The 16,996-nt window shown below is 46.2% G+C and overlaps 1 protein-coding gene across 1 annotated transcript in view; it reads right to left on the bottom strand.

The window, feature by feature from the left end:
• The window catches only part of PPP1R14C (protein phosphatase 1 regulatory inhibitor subunit 14C), a 266,349-nt gene that overhangs the window by 107,336 nt on the left and 142,017 nt on the right, over positions 1-16,996 (bottom strand). The window contains exon 3 of the mRNA XM_063917903.1: positions 6,529-6,561. Within this exon, the coding sequence (XP_063773973.1) occupies positions 6,529-6,561 (33 nt within the window). The remainder of the gene's footprint in view (positions 1-6,528; positions 6,562-16,996) is intronic.

Below are 16,996 nucleotides of genomic sequence, written 5' to 3'. Positions count from 1 at the left end.
ACCAAGGCGATAGCTAGGGAGCTGGTGCAGGTATTTAGTAGAGTGGGAATACCAAAAGAAATTTTGACTGACCAAGGTACTCCATTTATGTCAAGGATCATGAAAGAATTGTGCAAGTTATTTAAGGTCACTCACCTCAGGACGTCCATCTACCATCCCCAAACTGACGGGTTGGTGGAAAGGTTTAATAAAACATTAAAAAGTATGTTAAAAAAGGTTGTTGAGAGAGATGGGAAAAACTGGGATTGTTTGTTGCCCTACTTGTTAATGGCCATCAGAGAAGTCCCTCAGTCCTCTACGGGGTTTTCTCCATTTGATTTGTTGTATGGTAGACACCCCAGAGGGCTGTTGGATATTGCCAAAGAGACGTGGGAAGGACAGCCCACTCCTTATAGAAGCGTTATTGAGCATGTAACACAAATGCAGGATAGGATTGCAGCCGTGGTACCTGTTGTCAGAGAGCACATGGAACAGGCCCAAAGTGCTCAACAGAGGGTCTATAACCGGAGTGCCAAGATACGGGAATTTGCTCCTGGAGATAGAGTTCTTGTTTTGGTACCCACTGTGGAAAGCAAATTCCTAGCTAAATGGCAGGGTCCATTTGAGATTAGGGAAAAAGTGAATGAGGTTAATTACAAAGTATACCAGCCGGGAAAGAGAAAACCCGAACAGATCTACCATGTTAACTTAATCAAACCCTGGAAAGATAGGTTGTCTCTGTCAGCGGAGCCTTGCCCTTCGGTGTCTTCACCCCGGTTGCTTCCCGCAGTGAAGGTGTCAGAGACATTATCAGCTGATCAGAACAATCAGGTTAAAGAATTTCTCATCCAAAATAGGGAGGTATTTTCAGAGCTGCCTGGCCGAACGACCATAATAAAACATGACATTGTCACAGAACCAGGGGTCAGGGTTCATTTAAAGCCATATAGGATTCCTGAAGCTCAGCGAGAAGCTATTTCTAAGGAAGTTAAAACCATGTTAGAACTTGGAGTCATAGAGGAGTCTAACAGTGAGTGGTCCAGTCCCATAGTGCTCATCCCGAAGCCCGACGGTAGCATACGCTTCTGTAATGACTTTCGTAAGTTAAATGAGGTGTCCAAGTTTGATGCATACCCCATGCCCCGTGTGGATGAGCTTGTAGAAAGGCTGGGAACAGCCAGGTTTCTCACCACATTGGACCTGACCAAAGGTTACTGGCAAATACCTTTATCTGATAGCGCCAAAGAAAAAACAGCCTTTTCGGTTCCGGAGGGGCTGTACCAGTATAAGATGTTACCCTTTGGGTTGCATGGGGCTCCAGCAACCTTTCAACGGGCGATGGATAAAATTTTGAGGCCCCATAGAAAATATGCAGCTGCCTATTTGGATGATGTGGTAATTCACAGTACAGACTGGGGGTCCCATTTGGTTAAAGTACAAGCAGTACTGGACTCAATCAGAGAGGCAGGGTTAACTGCTAACCCAAAGAAGTGCTGCCTCGCAATGGAGGAGGTCAAATACTTGGGCTTCACCATAGGCAGAGGTCTGATTAGGCCCCAATTGAATAAAGTTGATGCTATTCAAAACTGGCCTCGTCCAGTGAATAAAAAACAGGTAAGGGCTTTTTTGGGAATTACTGGGTACTATAGACGGTTTATTCCTAATTTTGCGACCACAGCGGTGCCGTTGTCAGACCTTACCAAAGGGAAGCAGTCAAATGTGGTGAAATGGAACCCTGATGCAGAAAAGGCGTTCCAAGCATTAAAAGTGGCTTTGTGTTCACAACCGGTGTTGATAACACCAGATTTTTCAAAAGAATTTGTGGTACAGACAGATGCCTCAGAGGTAGGGATAGGTGCTGTGCTGTCCCAAACCAGAGATGGGGACGAACACCCTATCATTTATTTGAGTAGGAAACTCAATGAGCATGAAAAAAGGTATGCCATTGTGGAAAAGGAGGCTTTGGCCATTAAGTGGGCACTAGATACCTTGAGATATTACCTCTTGGGTAGACAATTCAGACTAGTGACAGACCATGCCCCTTTAAAATGGATGTATGTAAATAGAGGCAAGAATGCTCGTGTAACTAGATGGTTTCTAGCATTGCAGGACTTTAAGTTTACTGTCGAACATAGACCGGGAACACAATTGGCCAACGCAGATGCATTGTCTCGCATCTTCTGTTTGGGGGCTACAAGTGTTCCGGCCCCTAGGTCGAAACAGGGGAGGGGGATATGTGACAAGAACACTGGGATAGTGTTTGAGGGCAGGTATATTTGTCCCAGGTTCTTGTCTTACATGTTTTAGAAAATGTTAACTTCTAGGAAAAATGCTTTTTGTTTTGTCTGAACCTTTTCAGTTTGCTGTAAAAGCTGGGAAAAGGCTCTGAGAGAGAGATAAGGCGAGTTCTAGACATTGGGCCCAGTTCGGGTCTTTGGCCTCACAGAGGGCTAATCAGGGTTTCAGCTGTGTAAGAGTGATATAGTGCTTCTAACCTGATTAGTATGAGCAGACTGCCTGGGAAGGCTGCAGGATCTGTGTGTGAGAGACACGCTTTCTGATGCAAGTAAGCTATACAGTATGTACTGAAGAACTCTGTGTTTTGTTTAGTGACAGTTAGGAACATCTTATGTTTAGTTAGTGCCGGACAGGCAAGGTATTTTTATTTTGGGGTTTGTTTTATTTTCTGTTTCAATAAAACTGGCCGGGGTCGGTTGTACCAGAAACTGGACTTGTGTTGTTCCTCAGCTGCTGCGGGCTGCCATATTCCCCAGGAAAAGGCACCTTGCACCCCTACAGTGTTACAATATATATATATATATATATATATATATATATATATATATATATATATATATATTCACGCACACATACATATACATACCACAGTACCAGTCAAAAGTCTGGACACACCTTCTCATTCAATGGTTTTTATTTATTTTTTACATTGTAAATTAATACTGGAGACATCGAAACTATGAAAGAACACATGGAATTATGTTGTAAACAAAACAGTGTTCATCAAATCAAAATATGTTTTATATTTTAGATTCCTCAAAGTAGCCCCCTTTTGCTTTGATGACAGCTTTGCACACTCTTGGCATTCTCTCAATCAGCTTCATGAGGTAGTCTCCTGGAATGGTTTTGAATTAACAGATTTGCCTTGTCAAGAGTCAATCTGTGAAATGGTATGCCTTCTTAATGTGTTTGAGACAATCAGTTGTGTTGTGCAGAGGTAGGGTTAGTACACAGTGGACACCCCTATTTGACTACTGTTGTAATCCATATTATGGCACGAACCACTCAACTCAGCAAAAAGAAACGACAGTCCATCATTACTTTAAGACATGAAGGTAAGTCAATACAAAAAATGTCAAGAACTTTGAATGTATCCTTAAGTGCAGTTGCAAAAACCATCAAACACTATGATGAAACTGGCTCTCACGAGGACTGCCCCAGAAAAGGAAAACAAAGAGTAACCTTTGCTGCAGAGGATAAGTACATTACAGTTACCAGCCTCAGAAACCGCTACTTAACAGCACCTCAGATTAAAGCCCACATAAATTCTTCACAGAGGAGACTGCGTGAATCAGGCCTTCATGGCTACAGAGGATGAACAAGAAGAAGAGGAGATTTGTTTGGGCAAAGACACACAAGGAACGGACATTAGACCAGTGGAAATCTGAACTTTGGTCTGATGAGTCCAAATTTGAACTTTTTGGTTCCAACCGCCGTGTCTATGTGAGACGCAGAGAAGGTGAGCGGATGGTTTCTGCATGTGTGGTTCCCACTGTGAAGCATGGAGCAGGAGGTGTGATGGTGTGGGGGTGCTTTGCTGGTGACACTGGGGGTCATTCAGACCCAATCGCACGCTGCATTTTTTGCAGCTGTGCGATCGTGTCTGTAATACGCATGCGTGTGACCCCCAAATGCACGGGCGCATCGGCCGCCGGCGACGGCCAGCGATGAATCGAACAAAGAAAGCAATCGCATCGGCGATCACAAGAAGATTGACAGTTAGAAGTCGTTCGTGGGCGGCAACTCACAGTTTTCTGGAAGTGTCCGGAAAAACGCAGGCTTGGATGACCGTTTCCAGGGAGGGTTCCTGATGTCAGCAACATCCCGGATCGTCGCAGCGGCTGAGTAAGTCCTGGGCTGTGCATAAACTGCATAAACTTTTGTTTGTGTAGCTCTCCGCACAGCCGATCGCACCCCTGCAAAAGCATTTACCCCCTCCCCTGTAGGCGGCGATTACCTGGTCGCAGCAGTGCAAAAAACAGCCTGCTTGCGAACAGGTCTGAATTAGGCCCACTGTTGGTGATTTATTAAAACTTCAAGGCACACTTAACCAGCATGGCTACCACAGCATTCTGCAGCGCCAAGCCATCCCATCTGTTTTGCGCTTACTGGGACCATCATTTCTTTTTCAACAAGACAGTGACCCAAAACACACCTCCAGGCTATGTAATGCCTACTTGACCAAGAAGGAAAGTGATGCAGTGCTGCATCAGATGACCTGGCCTCCACAATCACCCAACCTAAGCCCAGTTGAGATGGTTTGGGATGAGTTGGACCACAGAGTGAAGGAAAAGCAGCCAACAAGTGCTCAGCACCTCTGGGAACTCCTTCAAGACTGTTGGAAAACCATTCCAGGAGACTACCTCATGAAGCTGATTCAGAGAATGCCAAGAGCATGCAAAGCTTTTATCAAAGCAAAAGGGGGCTACTTTGAGGAATCTAAAATATATATTTTTTTTAAACACATCAAAATATGTTTTGTTTACAACACAATTCCATATGTGATCTTTCATAGTTTTGATGTCCTCAGCATTAATCTACAATATATAAAATAATTTAAATAAAAAAAAACATTGAATGCGAAGGTGTCCAAACTATTGACTGGCAGTGTGTGTGTGTGTGTGTGTGTGTGTGTGTGTGTGTGTGTGTGTGTGTGTGTGTGTGTGTGTGTGTGTGTGTGTGTGTGTGTGTGTGTGTGTGTGTGTGTATAGATGCACATAGATACATATTTCAGCTATCTTTCCTCTTTTCCCAGATATGTCATGCATTCCTTTACACCATGGCATCCTTGTTCTCATACCTCCAGCGCCACATTGTCAAATATGGAAAGAGTACACTGCAACACTAGATGTTGATTGATAGAACATCTAATGGCCATGTACGGCACTCCACGGATATTAGAGCAATACAGTACAGCGCATCTGCCTAGCCATCAGTCATTTTCACTTATTAAAGAAACACCAAACTCCTATAATGGCAACTTTCATTGCAGACATATTAAGTCAACTATAAACACTCCGCTCCATGCTTATATACATGCATGTATACCATGTGCAATAGCGGCTTATTTCCTCTGTAAGATAATCAAACTTATAATAAAACAAACATATTTAAGATCCCTGGTAATGTTAGAAGATGATCTGGAATTTTATTGTTATAATTTAGGTGGTAGAATGAATTTATCAATTTACCTTTTCCCCATATTTAACATATGCTACCAAAAAAGCCCCATACCCCCAAATCAACATTATGTTTGGGAATTGGGGCACAGCAATATTCCATCTCATCTGCAAGGCTACCTTAAGCCGTCTACACTAATACACCCCTGCATTTCCACGAGCACAGATTTGGTTGGCAATACAGTTCTGGCAGTCTGGGCAGTCCACTACAAATGGGATTATTTTACCTACAAGGAGGATATCTGAGAAGTGTAATAATGCTGGGTACACACTGGCAGATATAGTGGCCAATCAGTTGGTTGTCCAATATATCTTTTGCTGATCTGCAGGTGTGTATAATGGGCCCTACACACAGCGCGATCCGCCGCCGAGCTGCCCGACGGCGGATACGGCCGCCCCGGCGGCGGGCGGGCAGCGCCAGGGAGAATGAAGTTTCTTCACTCCCCCCGTCACCCGGCTCCATAGCAGGGCAGGCAAATATGGACGAGATCGTCCATATTGGCCTGCATGCACAAGCGACGGGGCACCAGCGATGAACGAGCGAGGGGCCGCGCATCGTTGATCGCTGGTGCCTCCACACTGAAAGATATGAACGGTATCTAATTCATAAATGAAAGAGATAGTTCATATCTTTCATTACTATCGCGCAGTGTGTAGGGCCCATAAGCAATATGTCTGTGAAAGACGTCTTTCACAGATACATGCCTTTCACAGATACATTGCATCTGCTGTGCAACACAGCAGATGACCAATATATCTGCAGATATATTAGTGCATCTTTCAGTGTGTATGAACAATCCCCATCTGCATATATAGCTGCAGATAAATCTAACAGCAGATATATCTTTAAGATATATTGGTGCATCTTTCTGTGTGTAGGAACAATTACCATCTGCAGATATACTGTATCTTCAGAGCGATTGAACTGCAGATATATCTGCCAGTGTGTACCCAGCTTAAGGTACATGTAACATATAGGAAATGAGTCTAGTCATAAAAGGGTGCTGTACGAAAGTATCTGCATTAAAGTCACAGCTGAACAAATCTGAGTTTAGATGTAAAAAGTCATTACCTCTGTTGGCTTGTAGCAGTCTACTAAAGATTCCTGAAAGAACAGAATACAGTTTTACAGTGTGTTGTGGAACAAATGAAGCAGACAAATAGGCAGCACAAACAGGAGCACAGCATAATCAGAACATTCCCATAACAAAGTTCATCAAACCTGGAATAACCTCTCTGAGCCAAAAGGAGGAAGAATTTAACGGTACCCTTTGAATTGTGCTTAGAGAGATTCAACTTTATCATAATTGCTGCTAATGCGCAGCAGTAAGCTTTTATTTACTATCCTAGATAGTGTCAGAGGTACAAAGTTATTAATTTATCTTGCAGATAGGTTGTTAACATTGTTACATCTCATAGGTTATAGCAGTGGTACTCAAACTCAGTCCTCAGGACCCCACACAGTGCATGTTTTGCAGGTAACCCAACAGGTGCACAGGTATATTAATTACTCACTGACACATTTTAAAAGGTCCACAGGTGGAATTAATTATTTAACTTGTGATTTTGTGAGTAGACCTCCAAAACATGCACCGTGTGGGGTCCTGAGGACCGAGTTTGAGAACCTGTGGGTTATAGGTTATCACATATGGCTTTTAGGGTACAAAAATGAACGGTGTTCATGTATGTGTGTGTTATATCGCTTTCACATCGCAATGCCGGGACCCACTAGGGAATTGGAAACGGGTCCTTCCCGAGTGGGACCCGGCATTGGACCCTACACACCGCCATCCCGACCCGGCAATATGCCGGTTCGGGTTGCCATCCGGGGCCGGCGCTGGGAGATGACATCTCGCATCGACCCGGCAACCCGTTCGCACTGCACCCGACTCGGTATTTAACCCGGTAATAAACCTTATTTATCCCTAGGTTGAATTACTGGGTCAGGCGACCCGGGTATTTGTCCATGGCTCATTTCACACTGTACAGCGACCCGTTTTGACCCGGCAACATACTGGGTCAATACCGGGTTATTTTTGCGGTGTTAAAGGGGTATTAGTGAGGTGTGCTAAAATAGGATTTTAATTACCTACCGGTAAATCCTTACCTCATTGTCCGTAGGGGATACTGGGAATACAATTTAGTACCATGGAGTATAGACGGGTTCACTTGGAGCCATGGGCACTATAGAAGTTTGATAATGTGTGCTGGCTCCTCCCTCTATACCCCTCCTACCAGACTCAGTCTAGGAAACTGTGCCCGAGGAGACATCCTTTGAGAGAAGGAAATAGTGGTGAGATTTCGAACCAGCACAAACATAAGAGGAAAGCCATGCTAACGAAACTTGAAAACAGGGACACCAACAGCTGAACCAAACAACAGTACTTAAGCAAGTAACCTTGCAGGAAGAACGAAGCACTGGGCAGGCGCCCAGTATCCTCTACGGACTACGAGAAAAGGATTAACCGTATTTAATTAAATCCTATTTTCTCTTACATCCTAGGGGATACTGGGAATCCAATTTAGTACCATGGGGAAGCACCAAAGCTCCCAAACTGGGTGGAAGAGTGCTGAGGTTCCTGCAAAACTGACTGACCAAATAGAAGGTCCTCAGAGGCCAAGGTATCCAACCTGTAAAAATTGGCAAACGTGTTCGAACCTGACCAAGTAGCTGCTTGACAGAGCTGTAATGCAGAGACCCCAGGGGAAGCTGCCCAAGAGGAACCCACCGACCTAGTAGAGTGGGCCTGTACAGATTTTGGAATCCGCAAACCTGCCCTGGAATAAGCATGCTGGATAGTGAGCCTGATCTAGCGTGCAATAGACTGCTTTGAAGCAGGACATCAAATTTTATTGGCATCATAAAGAAAGAACAGCGAGTCCGTTTTTCTGTGACGAGCAGTTCGTTTTACACAGACCTTCAAAGCCATTACAACGTCCAAAGACTTTGAAGTAGCAAAGGTGTCAGTAATAACCGAAACCACAATTGGCTGGTTGATATGAAACGCCAACACCACCTTCGGATGGAATTGCTGACGAGTCCCGAATTCAGCTCTGTCCTCATGGAAAATCAAGTAAAAACTCTTGTGAGACAACGCCCCCAGCTCCGATATGCGTCTTGCCGAAGCCAAGGCCAATAGCGTGACGGTCTTCCACGTAAGATATTTTATGTCTACCTCCTGTAACGGTTCAAACCAGTCCTATTGGGAGGAATTTCAGAACCAAATTGAGATCCCAAGGTGCCATGGGAGTCACAAAGGGAGGTTGGATATGAAGAACACCTTTCAAGAACATCTGGACCTCTGGGAGAGAAGCCATTTGTTTCTGAAAGAAAATAGACAAGGCTGAAATATGAACTTTTATAGAGCCTAGGTGTAGGCCCACATCAACTCCCGACTACAGAAAAAGCAAGAAAAGTCCCAGATGAAATTCCACCGTAGAATATTGTCTGCTCTCACACCAAGAGACATATTTCTTCCAGACACGATGGTAATGTTTTGAAGTTACCCCCTTTCCTGGCTTTGATCATAGTTGAGATAACCCGGTCAGGAATCCCTCTCGTGCCTTGAATCAGCCGTTCAACTTCCATGCCGTCAAACGTAGCCGTGGTAAGTCTTGATAGACGAATGGGCCCTGTTGCAGAAGATCCTCTTGAAGAGGCATAGACCACAGATCTTCGATTAGTATCTCGAGAAGATCCACATACCAGGCCCTTTGCGGCCAGTCCGGAGCAATGAGAATTGCTTGAACTCTTTACCTTTTTATTCTTTTGAGAATTTTTGGGATCAGAGGAATGGGAGGAAACAAGTACACCAGCCAGTAGGCCCACGGAGCTGTCAAGGCACTGACTGCTACAGCTTGTGGGTTCCTCGACCTGGAACAATATCGCTTGAGCTTCTTGTTGAGTCGAGAGGCCATCATGTCGATCTGTGGATAACCCCACCGACGTGTCAGCCACTGGAACACCTCTGGGTGGAGGCCCCATTCCCCCGGGTACAGGTCGTGTCTGCTGAGGAAGTCTGCTTCCCAGTTGTCTACTCCCGGAATGAAGATCGCTGACAATGCCACGGCGTGTTTTTCCGCCCAGGGGAGAATTCTTGACACCTCTGACATGGACGCCTGCTTTTGGTTCCGTCCTGTCGGTTAATGTAAGACATCGCTGTCACATTGTCCGACTGAACTTGAATGGCCTGATTCTGAAGAAGAGATGAGGCCTGAAGAAGGGCGTTGTACAGTATATAGCCCTGAGTTCCAGGATGTTTATTGAAAGAACGATTTCCTGACTTGACCATCTTCCTTGAAACTGCACCCCAACCTCTGAGGCTTGCGTCTGTGGTTAGCAGAATCCAACTAGGTGAGAAGGTTGTAGCCACCACAGGAGGGAGATCCTGGCTTTTGGTGACAGACTAATCCTCTGATGCATGTGAAGATGCGATCCGGACCATTTGTCCAACAGATGCAGCTGGAAGGCCCTCGCATGAAACCTTCCGTACTGAATTGCTTCGTAAGAAGCCACCATTTTCCCTAGGAGGCGGATGCACAGATGTACTGAGATTAGGGTTGGCTTCAAGACAGCCCGAACCATCGACTGGATCACCATTGCCTTTTCTAAGGAAAGGAACACTCTCTGAAACTCTGTGTCCAGTATCATTATCAAGAAATGAAGCTTCTACGTTGGTTCTAGGTAAGATTTTGGTGAGATCAGAATCCACCCATGATCCATGAGTAGTCTGGTCGTGAGAGCAATGTTCTCCAACAACTACTCCCTGGACGCAGCCTTTATCAGAAGATCATCCAGGTAAGGAATTACGCTTACTCCCTGTCTGTGCAGTAACATCATCATCTCTGGCATCACTTTGGTGAACACCCTCGGTGCCGTGGAGAGACCAAATGGCAGGGCTTGAAACTGGTAGTGATAGTCCAGAAGTGCAAACCGTAGATAAGACTTATGAGGTGGCCAGATCGGAATGTGAAGGAACGCATCCTTGACATCCAGAGACGCTAGGGATTCCCCCTCTTCCAGACCGGAGATCACCACTCTCAGAGACTCCATCTTAAACTTGAACACTCGTAAGTATGGGGTAATTGACTTGAGATTCGGAATTGGTCTTACCGACCCACAAATAGTATCCCTTGTTTTGTAGACGAGGTGGAACTGGAACAATGACCTGGGTCTGTAACAGTTTTTGAATGGCTTCTTGTAAGGTTACTCTTGCTTCTTGTGAAACTGGTAAGCCTGATTTGAAGAATCTGTGAGGTGGAAGATCCTGGAACTCTAGCCTGTAGCCCTGGGATATAAGGTATATGACCCAGGGATCCGGGTAAGATCTTGTCCAGGTGTGACTGAAAATTTTTAGCCAGCCTCCCACTTCCCAGGCACCACGGTCCACCGTCATGCGGAAAGTTTTGGGGAGGCAGAGCCTGAGCTCTGTTCCTGTGAACCAGCAGTCGCTGGTTTGCGCGGTTTACCTCTAGCACCTCTGGCGGCAGTAGAATAACCTCTGGCCTTGTCCCTAAACTTGGCAGTCCGGACGGACTGTAAATTGGGTCCTGAGTAGGCCTTCCTAGCTGGAGGGGCTGCAGAAGGTAGATAAATGGACTTACCTGCAGTAGCTCGTGAGATCCACTTGTCGAGTTTGTCGCCAAATAAGGCCTCACCTGTGAAAGGCAGGCCTTCCACACCTTTCTTGGAATCCACGTCAGCAGTCCACTGACGCAGCCATAATCCCCTGCGTGCCAACACTGCCATAGCTGTAGTGCGTGCATTAAGCAAACCTATCTCTTTAATGGCTTCCACAATAAAGTTTTTCGAGTTTGTATGTGCTGCAGGAGTAAAACAATTTCCTCTTGAGGTAAGGTGTCTAACCCCTTAATTAAATGAATTTACCAGACCATTTAGCAATGGCTCGAGTAATCCACCCACATGCTATAGTGGGTCTCTGGGCCACCCCTGCAGCTGTATACAAAGATTTGAGTGTAGTTTCAGTCCTACAATCAGCTGTATCCTTTAGGGAGGCTGCACCAGGAACAGGTAGTACTATTTTACGTGAGAGCCTGGAGACTGATGTATCCCATTTTTTCCTATTCTAAGGAGGAAAAGGAAAAGTTGATAAGAACCGCCTAGGAATTTGAAATTTCTTATCTGGATTAACCCACGGTTCTTCAAACAGGTTATTTAGTTCCTTTGACACGGGAAAAGTGGCTGAGGATTTTTTCTTTAATATAAAGAAAGATTCCTCACACTCCTCTGTCACCTATCAGGGATATTTAGGACGTCTCTGATAGAATCTATGAGAGCCTCTACACCCTGCGACAGTGTACCCACCCCTCCACCTCACCTTCCTCCATTTCTGACCCTTCATTATCAGAGTCAGATGCATAGACTGTCTTAAATATTGCGTCTCTTTCTCATTACAAGATAATTTAGTGGAGATGGTGGAAATCATCCCCCTAATGGAGTCCAGCCATGCTGGCTCCGCCCCACTAGCCTGAAAAGGGATACTACACTGAGCACACACTAGTGAACCCCCTGGAGAAGAGGAACACTGTGCCTTACATGAAACACACTCTTTGCCTGACATACTGCAGCAGTGACAGCACACACACAGGTAAAGGTTAAATGCAAAATTAACCCACAAAGAGCCCTTCCCGAGAGACACAGAGAGGATAGAACCAGCACACGGCGCCCTTATCGCTAAAGCCAAGCTTAGCCGGGTCGCAGACTAAGTACCTTGATTAGGGACTAAGTACACTAGTATATAGCTCACCCCTGCTAAGACACCATGGTACCTCTGAGGTAATCTGGAGGATCTCCGGAGGAGTTGCGCATCCCTGTAGTCAGCGTCTGTGTAGCTGCTGTAGGGTGAAATGGAGCCTGTAAGATGCTGGATCTGCTCATAGTGAAGCCCCGCCCCTTCAATTGCGCACGGTCTTCCCGCTCTTCTTTAAACTGGCTTTATGTGTCTGAGTGCATAAAATAAGATTTTACTCACCGGTAAATCTATTTCTCGTAGTCCGTAGTGGATGCTGGGGACTCCGTAAGGACCATGGGGAATAGACGGGCTCCGCAGGAGACTGGGCACTCTAAGAAAGATTTAGTACTACCTGGTGTGCACTGGCTCCTCCCTCTATGCCCCTCCTCCAGACCTCAGTTAAGGAAACTGTGCCCGGAAGAGCTGACATTACAAGGAAAGGATTTTGGAATCCAGGGTAAGACTCATACCAGCCACACCGTATAACTTGTGATAACATACCCAGTCAACAGTATGAACAACAACAGAGCATCAGACAAACCTGATGCAACCATAACATAACCCTTATTTAAGCAATAACTATATACAAGTATTGCAGAAGAAGTCCGCACTTGGGACGGGCGCCCAGCATCCACTACGGACTACGAGAAATAGATTTACCGGTGAGTAAAATCTTATTTTCTCTAACGTCCTAGTGGATGCTGGGGACTCCGTAAGGACCATGGGGATTATACCAAAGCTCCCAAACGGGCGGGAGAGTGCGGATGACTCTGCAGCACCGAATGGGCAAACACAAGGTCCTCCTCAGCCAGGGTATCAAACTTGTAGAACTTAGCAAATGTGTTTGAACCCTACCAAGTAGCTGCTCGGCAAAGCTGTAATGCCGAGACCCCTCGGGCAGCCGCCCAAGAAGAGCCCACTTTCCTTGTGGAATGGGCTTTCACTGATTTTGGATGCTGCAATCCAGCCGCAGAATGAGCCTGCTGAATCATGCTACAGATCCAGCGAGCAATAGTTTGCTTTGAAGCAGGAGCACCCAGCTTGTTGGATGCATACAGGATAAACAGCGAGTCAGTCTTCCTGACTCCAGCCGTCCTGGCTACATAGATCTTCAAAGCCCTGACTACATCAAGCAACTTGGAATCCTCCAAGTCACGAGTAGCCGCAGGCACCACAATAGGTTGGTTCAAATGAAAAGATGACACCACTTTCGGCAGAAATTGCGGACGAGTCCGTAATTCTGCCCTGTCCATATGGAAAACCAGATAGGGGCTTTTACATGACAAAGCCGCCAATTCTGACACGCCTAGCCGAAGCTAAGGCCAATAACATGACCACCTTCCACGTGAGATACTTTAGCTCCATGGTCTTAAGTGGCTCAAACCAGTGGGATTTCAGGAAACCCAACACCACGTTGAGATCCCAAGGTGCCACTGGTGGCACAAAAGGGGGCTGAATATGCAGCACCCCCTTAACAAACGTCTGAACTTCAGGAAGAGAAGCCAGTTCCTTTTGAAAGAAAATGGATAGGGCCGAAATCTGGACCTTTATGGACCCCAACTTCAGGCCCATAGTCACTCCAGACAGTAGGAAGTGCAGGAACCGGCCCAGCTGGAATTCCTCTGTAGGGGCCTTCCTGGCCTCACACCAGGCAACATATTTTCGCCATATACGGTGATAGTGTCTTGCTGTCACGTCCTTCCTAGCCTTTATCAGCGTAGGAATAACATAATCCGGAATGCCTTTTTCCGCTAGGATCCTGCGTTCAACCGCCATGCCGTCAAACGCAGCTGCGGTAAGTCTTGGAACAGACAGGGCCCCTGTTGCAACAGCTCCTGTCTGAGACGCAGAGGCCATGGGTCCTCTGTGAGCATTTCTTGCAGTTCCGGGTACCAAGTCCTTCTTGGCCAATCTGGAACAATGGGGGAAATTTACTAAGCTCCCGATTTTGACCGAGATGCCGTTTTTTCATCAAAGTGTCATCTCGGTAATTTACTAAACACTAATCACGGCAGAGATGGGGGCATTCGTAATTTTTTGCAAGTCCAAGTAAAAAATTACGAATGAATACACCATCGGTCAAAACGCGTCTGTTTAAGTATGAATCTCGGTCATTTACTAAGAAGTGCAAAGCAAAAAAAAACCAAACACTGCCGTGAAAAATTACAACTCGTAAAAAAGTGTTAAAAAAAAAACAGACCTTTTTTTTTTATTCGTGATTGGATAGGCATGCACGGATCCATGAGATCCGTGCATGTATATCAGTGGGAAGGGGTGGGAAAGTGCTTATTTTTTCAAAAAAAATTGCGTGGGGTCCCCCCTCCTAAGCATAACCAGCCTCGGGCTCTTTGAGCCGATCCTGGTTGCAGAAATATGGGGGAAAAAATGACAGGGGTTCCCCCATATTTAAGCAACCAGCATCGGGCTCTGCGCCTGGTCCTGGTCCCAAAAATACGGGGGACAAAAAGAGTAGGGGTCCCCCGTATTTTTAAAACCAGCACCGGGCTCCACTAGCTGGACAGATAATGCCACAGCCGGGGGTCACTTTTATATAGTGCCCTGCGGCCGTGGCATCAAAAATCCAACTAGTCACTCCTGGCCGGGGTACCCTGGGGGAGTGGGGACCCCTTCAATCAAGGGGTCCCCCCCCCCCAGCCACCCAAGGGCCAAGGGTGAAGCCCGAGGCTGTCCCCCCCCATCCAATGGGCTGCGGATGGGGAGGCTGATAGCCTTTGTTGTAAAATAAAAGATATTGTTTTTAGTAGCAGTACTACAAGGCCCAGCAAGCCTCCCCCGCATGCTGGTACTTGGAGAACCACAAGTACCAGCATGCAACGGAAAAACGGGCCCGCTGGTACCTGTAGTACTACTACTAAAAAAATACCCAAAAAAAGACAAGACACACACACCGTGAAAGTATAATTTTATTACATACATACACACATACATACATACTTACCTTAAGTTCCCACGCAGGTCGGTCCTCTTCTCCAGTAAAATCCAAGGGGTACCTGTTGAAGAAATTATACTCACGAGATCCAGGGGTCCAGGCTCCTCGGGAAATCCAGGGGTAATCCACGTACTTGAAAAAAATAACAAAACGGTGTCCCGACCACGAACTGAAAGGGGACCCATGTTTGCACATGGGTCACCTTTCCACGAATGCCAGAAACCCACTTTGACTTCTGTCTAAGTGGGTTTCTTCAGCCAATCAGGGAGCGCCACGTTGTAGCACTCTCCTGATCAGCTGTGTGCTCCTGTCCTCACTGACAGGCAGCACACGGCAGTGTTACAATGTAGCGCCTATGCGCTACATTGTAACCAATGATGGGAACTTTCTGCCCTGCGGTTGACCTAAAGTGACATCACCGCTGAGCAGAAAGTTCCCATCATTGGTTACAATGTAGCGCATAGGCGCTACATTGTAACACTGCCGTGTGCTGCCTGTCAGTGAGGACAGGACCACACAGCTGATCAGGAGAGTGCTACAACGTGGCGCTCCCTGATTGGCTGAAGAAACCCACTTAGACAGAAGTCAGAGTGGGTTTCTGGCATTCGTGGAAAGGTGACCCATGTGCAAACATGGGTCCCCTTTCAGTTCGTGGTCGGGACACCGTTTTTTTTTTTTTTCAAGTACGTGGATTACCCCTGGATTTCCCGAGGAGCCTGGACCCCTGGATCTCGTGAGTATAATTTCTTCAACAGGTACCCCTTGGATTCTACTGGAGAAGAGGACCGACCTGCGTGGGAACTTAAGGTAAGTATGTATGTATGTGTGTATGTATGTAATAAAATTATACTTTCACGGTGTGTGTGTCTTGTCTTTTTTTGGGTATTTTTTTAGTAGTAGTACTACAGGTACCAGCGGGCCAGTTTTTCCGCCGCATGCTGGTACTTGTGGTTCTCCAAGTACCAGCATGCGGGGGAGGCTTGCTGGGCCTTGTAGTACTGCTACTAAAAACAATATCTTTTCTTTTACAACAAAGGCTATCAGCCCCCCCATCCGCAGCCCATTGGATGGGTGGGGGACAGCCTCGGGCTTCACCCCTGGCCCTTGGGTGGCTGGGGGGGGGGGGACCCCTTGATTGAAGGGGTCCCCACTCCCCCAGGGTACCCCGGCCAGGGGTGACTAGTTGGATTTTTGATGCCACGGCCGCAGGGCACTATATAAAAGTGACCCCCGGCTGTGGCATTATCTGTCCAGCTAGTGGAGCCCGGTGCTGGTTTTAAAAATACGGGGGACCCCTACTCTTTTTGTCCCCCGTATTTTTGGGACCAGGACCAGGCGCAGAGCCCGATGCTGGTTGCTTAAATATGGGGGAACCCCTGTCATTTTTTTCCCCATATTTTTGCAACCAGGATCGGCTCAAAGAGCCCGAGGCTGGTTATGCTTAGGAGGGGGGACCCCACGCATTTTTTTTTATTATTTTACAGTGTTTAATTTAAAAAAATAAATAAATAAACCCCAGCACGGATCACACAGATCCGGCCGAGATTGATTGTAAAAAAAGTCGGCAGTGTTTTGCTAATCACTGCCGTAAAAATAGAAAAAAAACCACGAATGACATCGACATCGGAACAAAAGAAAAACCCGAATACGACAGCTTAGTAAATTAGTCGTAATCAATTCAAAAAGTTGCAGTTTTACACTTTCGATGTCATTCGTGATTGAACTTTGACCTGAAACGGGAAAATACGAATCTTAGTAAATTTACCCCATTGAGTATTGTTCTCACTCCTCTTTTTCTTACTATTCTCAGCACCTTGGGTATGAGAGGAATAGGAGGA

Source organism: Pseudophryne corroboree, chromosome 4 (genome assembly GCF_028390025.1).
Source record: "Pseudophryne corroboree isolate aPseCor3 chromosome 4, aPseCor3.hap2, whole genome shotgun sequence".
Taxonomy (NCBI): Eukaryota; Metazoa; Chordata; class Amphibia; order Anura; family Myobatrachidae; genus Pseudophryne; species Pseudophryne corroboree.
Note: the sequence above shows the minus strand (reverse complement) of the source record. Positions and strands in the feature narration are given on the sequence as shown.